Below are 13,357 nucleotides of genomic sequence, written 5' to 3'. Positions count from 1 at the left end.
GGGACCTTTAAGTGTTTCAGTGTTTAATTTAGATATTCAAAATGCCTTATATGAATAAGGAGGGGCTCACCTGTTTTCTGTCACCCTACCCTGATCATTGAATTTTAAGAATGAATAAGGTCATTTATTATTAAATTAAGATGAATCAAAAAAATTATTTTTTCAGTGTATAGGACTGTAGAAAATAAGTATTGGACAACAGTTTTGTGTACTGCATAAAGTTTAATAATATGCCTTAAATGATGTTCTTAGATTCTTCTTCTTCTTCTTTCAGCTGCTCCTGTTAGGTTAATAATGTTAATTAATATGTATTTTTATACATTTTATTAATTTTTTAATTAATTTTAGTTCAATAAAATGCATTGTCATTATACCATAGAGTAAAGTGAAAGGCATTCATTGCTAAATTGTGTCAGTTTCTCTAGCGGTATGGTTCCCTGTCAGAGCTTCTTGCAACTGTCTATTTTATTTATGTACTTGAAAACCAGCTTTTAACAAGGGAAATATATACATGGAAAGATTATTTTCCACATGCCATCAGAACATCCTGAATTTGCCAAGACGGACACTCAACAAAGCTTTGAAAGTGTGGCAAAAGTAAGCTGCTAACATCAACTGCAACATATTCCATAATTGCACCAAACTTGTTGATGAGGGATCTCTGGTCAAGACCACTCATTCTAGTTCATATCACCTCAACTCGTTTCAAATCTGATGACTTGAGATACCATTGTTTTAGCTTGAATTCTCTGTCATTTTCCTTGAACCATCCCAGATGTTGTTAGCGCTGTGCAGTGGAGCATTACCCTGTTGGCAAACAGCAACATACAGCATGCTATTGTATTCAAATGGTATTTAAATGTTGCTCTGCTCTTAGCAATTAGTGCTGTACATTCACTAAGGGAAAATAGAAAGATCATTATTAAACCAGCAGACAAAGGGCATGGCTTAGTTATTATGAAAACATCTGGCTACAGGAAGCACAAAGACAATTGTCCAATACTATGCATAATTACAAACTACAGGAAGACCCCTCAGATCTCTACAAGAATGAACTAAAAAAGATAGTAGCTTTTCTCTTGACCTCGAAGATCATGTAAGCAGTTTAATTCCTGAGAAACACAAAATGGGTTACTTATACATGCCTCCTAAGATCCACCAAGAAGGGAACCAAGGAAGGCCTGTAATCTCAGGAATTGGCTCACTTACAGAAAATGTTTCAGAATGAGTGGAGCACATCCTTAAACCCCTCACTCACAATATTACCAGCTGCATCCAAGACACCACTGATTTCCTAAAAAAACTGTCTGCTATAGGCCTTTTACTTGGGGGAACCTTACTGGTCACAATGGATGTTGAGGCACTTTACACAAACATACCCCATGATGATGTCATATTGGCTTGTGAAAAATACCTAAAATAACATGATTTACCCGCAGAGTCAGTTATACCAAGAATAAAAATTCACTCTGACACAGAATTTATTCTCATTTGAACAGGACATCTACTTGTAACAAATGGAGACTGCAATGGGCTGTCACTTCGCAGCTCACTACATTAACCTATTTATGCTAAAATTGGAGGAGAGTTTCATGTCAATATGTGACTTAAAACCAATTCTGTAGCTCTGTTACATAGATGACATCTTGAACCTGGACTGCCAGTGAAAAGGACCTCCTCCATTTTCATAATGAATATAATTCTTTCCACACCAAATAAAGCTGAAGATGAATTACTCAAAAACAGAAGTCAGTTTGCTTGACACCATCATTCACCTGAAAGATAACACTCTTGTGACCTCTGTTTTTCACAAACCAACAGACAGACGGACCTACCTGAGAAAGTGATAGCTTCAACCCCAAGCATGTAAGGCGCTGCATCATTTTCAGCCAAACAGTACATTACAATTGTATTTGCTCAGAACCAACAGACCGCGATAAACATCTACAGGAGCTTAGTGGACAATATTTTCATTAGGCAAAGATATACTCCCAAAACAACAAACATTCAAATAAGAGGGCTACTGCCATACCCAGGGAAAACCTTCTGGAATGTAAAAACAAAGACAAGAACCACATTCCCCACCGTTGTCACCTATAACCCACATCTTGGTGCACTTTGAAAAATCATAAATTAATTTCAGCCAATACTGAATAATGATGACACAATGAGAGATATATTACCAGGACCTCCCCTTCTGGCATACAGACAACCACCAAACTTGCAACAACTAATTGTCCGAAGCTCCCTGAGTGAAACCTACAGATAATGTTACATCTCCCTGCCTGCAGTAAAGTTGAAAAACGTGTTCTCACATCTATAGTACAGATCATGTAGTTATACCAGATTGCCGACAAGAACACCACATAAAGGGGTAATTTCCTTCAGCTCATCTAATGTGGTCTACCTAAATCTCTTCATGAAATGTCCCAACACTGCAATCTATGTGGGAGAAACTGGAAAAACACTCCGCCAAAGAATTAATTTACACAGGTTTCACATTATGCATGGCAATAGTGATGTTCCTATAGGAGCTCACTTTAGCAGCAATGGACACTGTGAGGAGGGCTTTAAAGTCACAGTGCTTATGGGCAACTTCAAGACACAACAAGAGAGAAACAAATGGGAAGTTAAACTGATGCTAAAATTTAACACATTACAACATGGTTTAAATAGAGACAAGTGTTTTATGACCAGATATGAGGATTAATTACATCTCTCTGACTGATCCAGACAGTTTGACTACAGATCCACATTGTATGGAAAACTCATCAAATCTTCAAAAGACTTTGTTGGACAGTTATCTTATCAAAAGATCTTGACTATACATTGTTCTCCTCCTCTGCTATAAATGAATCTTAGAGGTCTGTTAAATTTTTACATTGAAGATTACCCACTTAAAAGTTTTCCAATGCTGGTCTCTGTCCTAGTGTCTATATAAAGACAGGGAATTCCAGGTTTCTGTATTACATCTTGCCTGAAGATGGGGCCCCAGTTGCCTCAAAAGCTTGCATTTTGAAAGCTGTTCATTTTGTCAAAAAAGTGTAATTTTTCTTGACTTCTCACTGCATCCATCATGGCTAACAAGATACAACACCTTACTACTACAATGAGTGTCATTAAAACACACCCTGTACAATTACACACCACCACCACCATGGACCATGGACCCATGAGCTTTCTGCCAAAGTCTAGTCCATACCTTGCCACAAATCATACGGGACTGTGACTGATTAGACGAGAGGATTTTTGTCCAGTTCTTCCAATGCAACAATACCTGACAAGGGGAAAAGTTTTTTTGGGCTATATTAATTGTGTGAGGATTGTTGTGAGACGAATGGATACAGACTAGGAGATGATAAACACAGGCTTAAATGTAGTCAGGACAGGTAAAGAGTCAAAACTAAGAGATCAAATAAACCAGCCAACCAAGAATCATATGGGCAAATTGAGAATTGAAATTCAAAGGCAAAAAGAGAGAACGGTTGGGAGCATACACTGATACAGCTCATTGCCACACCCCACCATATGACCAACCACCTCAGGATCCCAAATTAGGACCCGAGAACAGTGTGCAATGGCTCACCTCAGCACCACACTAGTTTGAATGGAATGGAACAGTGTGAGTTTTTTTGCAGTGGCTGGAGTGCCAATCCTGTCACCAACCCCCGAGTTTTCCCTGCAAGTGGGAGGACCTGCTTGCAGGGAAGCCATAACCAAAACCTGTCACTATGGCCTATTTTGAATTAAAGCTTACTACACTAGAGATTTTTGAAAATGTTTATCCACTGTGAGGGTGACAGAAAATGAAAGTGCTGCTATACTTATAGTATCACTTCTGTGACATTATCAGTGTGATGATATCAAGACATATGACACATCAAAAACCAAAGATACAAGATGAGAACAAAACAAAATAAAAATTAAACCTCAAGAACAGAATCCTGCTAACCAAAAATAAAGTAAATAAATAATATACTAGAATACATATATAAAACACACTATTTATCACTGTCTGATGCTATTTCCCAGCAGGATGGTGCACTAGGCCATGTCTTTTAATATGTCTAATTGGGCATCACGATTTGTTTTCAAGCACAGAACCACCAATGACTGGAATGTTTTTTGGGTGGTGCTCCATTTTTCATATTATTCAATGTATAATTAAGTATACACCTTTTTCCAATTTATTTAATTTACAGTTGAGCACAGACACTTTGGGCGTTTTGCCTGGCATCATAGTTAATTGGACGGTGGATGACTGAATTGGCAGCCTTATGCTATATTTGCAGCACTCCTGTGTCTAAAACCTTTGCTTGACACCCACTCTCATGCCTATTTCAAAACAACATAATTCTTGAGCCTTAACTTTTTTTGATTGGAATTGCACCCAGGCAAATATGATCTGTTGATAGCCATCTGTCAGCTTTACTATTATATCATCTGCACATATGATGCAGTCTCTCAGCAAGCAGCTGTTTATGTATGAAAGGCAGCAGTGCCTATGAATAAATGCAAGACAAAAGCTGTTATTAACTGTTTTGCACCCAATTTTGTAATTCATTTTAGGGTTACGCCAACAAGACCTGTTGTGACTGCTGGTACATTTTTTATTCAAAGAGATGACAGCCTCCAAAATGCTATATGTGTATTTTTATATAAGCACATGACTTATAGTTTGCAGTCGTTTCACTTAAAAGTGCTGTGTTATCAATCTACAGATGTGTTATTTAAAATGGACGTGGGCCAGTGCATCTGATGTGCAAAGAGGTGCGGTTTGCATATTTGTAGCTGGAAATCCACAAAGGGGGAAAAAATGAATCACGTATCTTAAAATAGTTTTTTATTCCTAAGCTTTCAACTCTTGTTAGGAGTCATCATCAGAGGAAAATGATTAGATGTAAAGAAATCCAAGACAATATATAGGAAATAAGGAGGGGGAGGGGAGATGGATGTAGGTAAGGAGGATTAATAAGGTGGGGTCTTATTTATCCATATTACTAAACGAGAATGGTAAACCGGATATGGACGGCAGGGACCTGCCCGTGGACGCAAAAGACATAGTGCGCAAGTGCCACACAAAGGCCATTCCCCCCTCCAATACCCCCTCAACCAGCAAAACGGGAGAGACTACGAACCGTCAGAGTAGGAAACAAAGTAAAACGTCATAAAGAGGTTAAAGAACCGGGACAAACACATGGAGAGCAGGTTACAGAAAAAAGCCCCCCCTCCCCAGAGTAAAACGAGAGAGACTACGAACCGTCTGACATGCCGCAAGCAGGATAAATCGAAAGGTCAGAAATAAAACACAGAGTAGGAAACAAAGTAAAACTTTATAAAGGGATTAAAGAACGGGGATGAACACATGGAGAGCGGGTTACAGATGATGAAAAATGGAATGCAAGAGCTTCAAAAAAAACCTAGGCACGAAACACATGCACACCGAATAATTAATGAACGCAGGCGCCTACAACGTGCGTCTGAAATGCCGCAGACCAGGCAGGCACTGCTCCAAAAAGAAAGAGCTCGACTAAACGAGATACGAAGTGAAACGGGAAACCACTACAGAGTCCGCAGTGCTCCACAATGCACCGCATAATAGTTCAGAAAGAGCTTCGTAGTAACAGTGGGGAGACCCAGAGTGACACGGGCGAACGCTCCGTATTAAACATACGTCATCCTCACACGTCCAAACCTATACAGCGTAGCTGAATCACATTACAGTAATGCATTATTAACAGTACGATAAACATCACAGTATCGCAAACAAATGAAAATTATTACTCGAAAAAGGGAAAAATATATTCACCACAGACCAGGTGTCATTGAAACAAAAGCAGAATAAAGCGAGATCAGAAATGAAAGACAGAGTAGAAAGCAAAGTAAAACGTCATAAACAGGTTAAACGAGGGGGCCAAACACATGGACAGCAGGTTACAGTTAATGAAGACCAGAATTCAAAAGCTTCAAAAACAAAAGCTGGACTGACCGAGATACAAACTGAAACGGGAAACACTACAGGGTCCGCTGTAGTCCACAATGCACCGCATAATAGTACGGACGGAGCTCCGTATTAACAGTGGGGGGCCCCAGAATGACACGGGCGAACGCTCCGTATTAAACGTGCGTCATCCTCACACGTGGCTGCCCAGCGGGCACGGGTTCAAAAACGCCGGGGGTAGGCGAGCGAAGAGAGCAGGGGGCAGAGCCCCCTTGTTATGTGTATGTTCCCTCGTTTAAAAGCCTACATATGCTGGGTTCATGTCCAAATGTCTGTTAATGGAGTTTTCATTGGATAGGTGCGATTCAGCCAGTTCTGTGGCACTTTTAGCATTATCTTTGAATTTTACTTGCGCGGAGTCTGATTTAAAATGTGTGTCCAGTCGAACGTGTATGTGTGTAAATCAGGGACCGTGGGTCCTTCCTTCTGATGGCACTCTGATGTTCCTGTATTGCGAGTGTTTTTGGTGTTTGTCCCACATATACAGCTGGGCATGAATCACATGGTATGCTGTAAACTGTGTTCTGTGTCGGTGCTGGCCAATTTCCTGTTTTTAGCATTAAAAAGAACTGTGCGTGGACTGTGTTTGTAGGCTTGTGCACTATTTTGATGCCGGATCTGGAAAGGATACATGCTGTCCCTTCTGATACCCTGTGATGATAAGGAAGTGTGTGCCAGGTGGAAAGGGGGGTCAGGTTAGAGTCTATTGTTTGTTGGGGTCTCTGTCGTCTCCTATGTAAGCATTGTCTGCTGAATGTCTTTGGGTAACTGTTTGATGTGAACCTGATGTGAACAAAGTGTACTATTTTGTCTGCATAACATTCCTTGCGATAAACACCTGTAATCAGAGTGGTGTCGTTACCTCTTTCAATTTTTTTTTTTTTTTGTTCTTTATTTCGCCTTATACAATTTCTTGTATTAGGAATTTGTTAGTTTTCGCATACCCCTTGGGGTCAGAGCACAGGGTCAGCAATTGTATAGCGCCCCTGGAGCCAATTACAGGTTAAGGGTCTTGCTCAAGGGCCCAGCAGAGCAGGATCTCTTTTGGCAGTGATGGAATTCGAACCGGCAACCTTCTGGATACCAGCACAGATCCTTAGCCTCAGAGCCTTCAATGTTGATGTCCAGGAAATTGATGAATCCGTGTCTTTCTTTTTCCATAGTGAATTGGATTGCAGGGAATATTGCATTGATATGGTTTTGGAAATCATTAAGCTGGTCACTTTTTAATATGACGACTGTGTCCACAATATAGCATATCCAAAGTTTAGGTGTGAACTGAGTTAGAGCCACAATTTTGAATTGATGCATTAGTGGTTGAGATAAGTGTCCTGGTAATGGAGATCCATTTGGTAGTATTTTCCATTAAAATAAAATGTTTTTTTCTGGCAAAGTGATATTAGATGCATTATGTCCTTCATGGCCAGCTTTGTTCGTGGTCTGCAGTGCATTTAACTGGGAAATCTAAAGAGCTATATTTGTATGTGTGATAAAGAAAGCGCAGTTTTCTTTCATTCCGCAAGGATGCATATACAATAGCAGCTCCACTTCTGCCTGTTGCTGCTGGCTGGCTGAAAGGGACCGCCAAAACTTTTATTGCTATATATTTGTATTTTATGTGTAGCTAGAAAATAAGAGTTTCATTTTGACAAATATCCCTGAGTTCTTCACTGTAGACAGTACAATGGAAATCTGTTATGAGCTTTGTAACAAACTAAATTAAGACATTTAACAAAGAGAATTCTACTTTTTGTTCCTTCTTCAAGGCTCATCCATTTTGAATATTTTCTCTCCTGAAAGGCCTACTAGAAGTACTCAGTTCTAAAGAGGCTTTAAAGATAATTTTTATTCTTATTACAAAAAACAGTAGCATACTGTATTCAGTTGTTTGTTTTAGGTACTTAGACCCACCAAGATGCTTTATGCATGTAAGGTTGGAGTTTCCATTAAATGCCTGAGACTTCATTGTAGGTTACAGAGTTGTGTCTAAAATTTTGGTAACTTTTCTAAATACAGGGGCCTGAGGTTCTAGTGAGGATCTAAGAATGTCTGGAGAAAAAGCACTGTTGGTACCTGTGGAGTTCAGTCTGAATTCTCAAAGAAGGTTGAACAGAGTTATGTCTAGGGTACAGCGAATCTTTTTAAGAGTTGGTGTTAAGGTTCTAAAGTGAAGTCTCCACAAATCCAGGTCTTGTGTTCAATACAGACATGACAAAGTCTAGCGTGCTTTCCAAAACACCTCTCGAGGGTTAAGACTAGAGTTCCAATGAATGCTTGATCCAAGATTTAAGTGGTACTGACTGAGGGCCACCTATAGTCCCTGAGCCTGGAGGCAGCACAAAATCCATTGTCCTTTCATAACTTAATAGTAATAAATTTATAGGTCACAGCCCAGGACCGATTCCACCAGCTCTGGGTGCAAGGCAGGATCCAACCCTGGATGAGGTCTAGTCCTCTGCAGGGCTCACACAGGGCCAATTTAAAATCTCCTAACAGACGTGTCTTTTACCCAGGATAAATCCCTGCACAAACAGGGACCAGTTTAAGCAGTTGTACTCAGGATGCTGAATGTGTGAAGCAGCACCAATTACTACACCGTTATTCAAACCAGTTCTTTTATAATTACTACAAATCTCCCCACCCCTACCCCACACAACTGCATTAAATTGAGTCAATAATGGGGGTCAGAATATACACATTTGTTGTCTCTGCAAAAACTCTAAGGAGTAACCAATACCCACATATAAAACAAAAAGCCAGCCATCAGTGAAAAGAATTTGTGCACTTTCAATGTATGTGAAAAAGTAAGTGAATATCTGAATCCACAGTAAACATTAGAATTCTATAGAGACCTATCTATAATTCAAAAGAAGGCCTAATAGACTAGCACATGGAGTTTTAAGAGTCAAATAAGTATGAGGAGATCCAAAAATCCCTTGTCTGAGGCCCACATTAAGCTCACAGAATGACAAAGCTGAGGTGTGACTGAAACCTCTACAAGCAATGTCAAGGTTGCCAGAGCATGAAGTCCTAGTGTCTAGAATCTGGGGTTTCAGTAAAGACTGCAGAAAGTGGATGTTATAAACAGTTAGGTGAATGTTTTTGTGGGAGAGTTGTGGATTTCAGTAAATTTTCTTAGAACTCAAAGACTAAGATCTCAAAAGTCTGCTGTTAGTTGACATTGTGAGGGCAGAGGTGAGGGCCATTACAAGCCTTCATCAGTATTCTCATTTACAGACTTGCTCTTGCTCTTTTTTCCAGGTGAAGCCCTACCTGCCCTACGAGTACACATGTGAAGGAATGCTGGAGCGCTTATATGCTTACATCCATTACCAGGTTAGCAGAATGCACCTTTGTGCTATAAGGTGTCAGCTGGGGATGATGTGCGTTTTTATGCCCCACAAACCCAGAGTGACCTCTTTTTTGCTTTTTCAGGATTTCTGCACCCCTGATGTTCCTGTTGCTCCACAAAATGCCTCTGAGGTGCCAAGGAGATACTTAGTTCGTCTGCCTAACTCCATGGCATTTGGTTGGCCAGCGAACATGTCTGGCCCACTTATGTGGCCTCCACTGAGTGCCATGCAGCTGTGGGTTTCTGAAGAGGGTCAGTCATGTACTGAGCAGTGCCAGTACCGCAACCTAGTGTGTGAACCTGCTTTCTTCAGCCTTATCAACAGCAAGGATGTCTTCCAACAGTGAGTTTGTCGCACTATAGATTATTCATGTTTGTGAGTATAAGTGAGGAGCACCTGAAGCCTTCTACCTAATCGGAGGGTATGTGTACTAGTGTAAGAAGCAGGTGGGAGGGTGGGTGGATAAGTTAGCATGTGCAGGGAGCATCAATGTTTTCAGTATATTACTAACCTAGTTTCTTTTTCAGGTTGCAGATCCAGTGTGATCAAATGGAGGTGGAGATGAATCATGTTTTTCCAGGTTTCTCCTCAAGCAAGAAAAACTGTTTTCTCCAAAAAGAGCCACTGCTGTTCAGCTGTGCTGGCTTCAAGCATAAACACCAGCGCCTCTGTCCCTGCCGGGACTTCCGTGCTGGTCAGGTGGCACTCTGCACAGCATGCTTGTGAGAAGCTGTCAAAATTCCCTGCCCTGCAGGAGGTCCCTCCCCACCTCTAGCCTACAACCTGACAAGAGGACAGTACAAGACAGTGGGCCACAGACAGCCCTACTCTGGACAATCATGGCATGTTGAGTGAGCTGGAGTCCTCATAATAGTCCCTGGGGCTTGCCCTTGGGGATCATCAATGGCATTACATGACAGTCTGCCTCGCACACGTAAATGGCTGTGGATGGACAACAGTGTTTGCCAGGATGAAAAGGGGAAATTCAGATGTTGCAAAAAGTGCCTGCAAAGATCGCCTGCTGTCACCCTATGGGGCAGCACAAAGGATTTGCTTCTGAAAGCTTAATTAGTGCCATCCGCAGGGTAGAGTTATTTCAGAAGGCATTTCAAATCCCAGTGGCATGCAGTGCGGCTCCAGGGCTCTCTTGTTTACTAAGACTAGAAACATTTGACAGCATTCTTTGAGGCTGGCTGCAGGGCTGTCTGAGTGTTTACAATTAGTAATCCTTTTGTACCTGCCCTTGGGCAGGTGAATTCTGCACCCAGTGCCCTTGACAAGGCCTGACTTCATGCAGATCATGAGCAGAAAATTAGACAATAGGCCACAAGTTAAGCTGAATTACAAGATCAGAGCTGGGTGCATGAGCCATCTTAGCTGGCTGACAAGCTTCAGTCGAGAAGTGCGTATCATGTCAGCTACATGCATACATTCATTTGCATATTCACATGTACCTAAGTGTGTTAATTGAGTACTGTGGTTGCACACAGTACTCATCAAGCTGTCATATAAATTTGTACGCCATTATAGGGTGGTCAAAGATGTACATACACACACACGTGAATGCAGTCAAATGTACAAAACACAGATTCATGCAGTTATACAAACATCAGTGCCATTACATGCACGATATATGGACCTGTAATCACACAGTCCAGTAACGCCTGCAACTCTACATACTTGCTGCTCTCATAAGCAAAAATAACAACCATAAACACTTGTTTTCACACACAAACACAGCAAAAGTTCATGTTCTTCATATACTATAATGCACTCAAACAAATTTCAGTAAGATCACCATACATACATACATCATGAACTTTTACACTCATTTCAGTGCAGTGCTTGCACATACTTCATGGCATTTACACAGACGCACAATGCAGTGCAGTGTATGCACAAAAACCTCAGTCGATTTACACACCACGTTCTCCCAGTACAGCCCTCATTCATTCATCACAGCATTTACAGACCCACTTTTTTCAGTGCCACCCTTCCAAACACACTTTAGTGCATTTACATGTACACTCACCTCAGTGCAGTTCACACACACACACATAAATGTAAAGTGGTTTTACACACACACTCATCTCGATGTAGTTCTCACAAACATGTCTGCATGTACAGGCATATTCAATGCATTGCAGTCCTCACATATATATACATAGAAAAGAAGCACCATTTTAATTCACTACCCCCAGCTCTGTTTATTTCCGCTCACACAACTGGAAAATTGCAACCTTATGCCTAGGGTCTTGCGCATATCACCCAGTGTAGTCCTCACAAACTAAAACTGGTATACAAAGTCACACTAACAACAGCATAGTTTTCATACATGTAGAAAATCTCTAATCATTTTATATAGTGTAAAAACACAAAGGACAAGAGAGGAGGAGTTGGGGTTCTGTCCTCATGTAATGTTCTGAATCATAAAGGATGAAAGGAAATAGTTATTTTTTGACAAAGTTCATCATGATGAAGGTTTTAAGCGCTGATATTGTCAGTTGTGGAGCAGTTTAAGTATTTGGGAGACTGGAATGGGCGGGACTTGCAGTGATTGTACTGGAAGTGATGTCAGTCATCTTCAGGCTGCTTCTCTTTCACTCTAGAGGAAGTGGAAACCATGTTAAGTTTGGTGCATTACTCATTTTCGTCCCCCAGAAACAACCCAAACCATTATCCATGACACACTCCCCAGGTTCATGCGTATGACAATATAAACACGTCAGTTCAGTCTTCTACTGAATGCACACACGCTTCATAGTGTGCTCCGTCAAGCTATCAAACATGTACCATAGTGCACTTTTTCACACAGTTTTCATGCATACAAACACAGAGAAATAGTACCCTAATCATACTTCCATTCAAATATGTGCCACCCCCTCCCCTCCCAAATGCTTGCACATACACACCCCATCACAGACTTTTGCACTACTGTAGTGTCCACACCCAAATAAAATTCAGTGCGGTTACCTACCATGTCCACATAAAAGGAAAAACTACCCTTTTACTTAGTGTCATTCACAAGTACCACCAACAGTAATCCTCACATTTATTTAGGTAAATTGCACCCTTTGAAAACATAGTAGTTTTAATACACACATACAGAAAGGCCATGCTGTTTACTAGTGCCACAAACAAATGTTACTGAGGTGGTATAATCCATATTACTAACCGAGAATGGTAAACCGGAAGGCACGGACCCAGGTACACGGCGATGGACTCAGGAGACATAGTGCGCAGGCGCCTACAGCGCGCATCTCATAAACCGCAAGCGAAGTCTGATCCATCGCGAACGAAGGAGTCACGGTTCAAAAACGAAAGAGCTCAACTAACGAAGGAGTCACGGCTCAAAAACGAAATAGCTCAACTAACGCCACACAGAAAAGAGGATTCTGCACTGCACCCCAGAGTCAAACGGAAGACACTACGGTGTCCGCAAAGGTCCACAAAGATAGTATGGAAGGCGCGAGGAAAGTACGAACGGTGCAGGCGCCTACAACACGCTTCTGAACTAAACGTTCACACTACACAGCATGGTCCGGGTAATAAGAATAAACGAACTCTCCGTATTAAACGTCCATCCTCACACGTCCAAACCATATAGCATATGTGAATCACATTACAGTGATGCATTATTAACAGTACAACCACAGAAAACACTCCGTATTAACAGTAAGTGCAATTATCCATATTACTAATGGTAGACAACGGATAACTAGTGGAGTCACGGTCACGGCTCCAAAATGATCCAGCTCAACTAACGGAGCTACAAAAACGAGCCCGCATGGATAAAATCAGTAAACGTGGGCACCTACAACGCGCGTCTGAAACCGCGGAAGCAAAACTGTCTCGACTCCAAAACCAAACAGTTCGACTAACGGAGCTACAAAAACGAGCCCGCATGGACAAATACAACGAACATAGACGCCTACAACGCGTATCTGAAACTGCGGAAGCAAAGCAGGCACGGGTTCAAAATGACACACCACAACTGACGGAG

General features: G+C 41.2%; 1 protein-coding gene across 1 annotated transcript in view; it reads left to right on the top strand.

Annotated features, from left to right (window-relative positions):
- Positions 1 to 12,812, top strand: part of LOC114664438 (alpha-1,6-mannosylglycoprotein 6-beta-N-acetylglucosaminyltransferase B) — a 61,278-nt gene extending 48,466 nt beyond the window's left edge. Inside the window, 3 exon segments of the mRNA XM_051936239.1 lie at positions 9,263 to 9,337; positions 9,437 to 9,696; positions 9,882 to 12,812. Coding sequence (XP_051792199.1) covers positions 9,263 to 9,337; positions 9,437 to 9,696; positions 9,882 to 10,080 — 534 coding nt within the window. The 3' untranslated portion in view covers positions 10,081 to 12,812.
- The last annotated feature ends 545 nt before the right edge of the window (positions 12,813 to 13,357 follow it).

Source organism: Erpetoichthys calabaricus, chromosome 14 (assembly GCF_900747795.2).
Source record: "Erpetoichthys calabaricus chromosome 14, fErpCal1.3, whole genome shotgun sequence".
In the NCBI taxonomy this organism is placed as follows: Eukaryota; Metazoa; Chordata; class Cladistia; order Polypteriformes; family Polypteridae; genus Erpetoichthys; species Erpetoichthys calabaricus.
The sequence above is the reverse complement of the archived record's forward strand: the minus strand, read 5'-3'. Positions and strand labels throughout refer to the sequence as shown.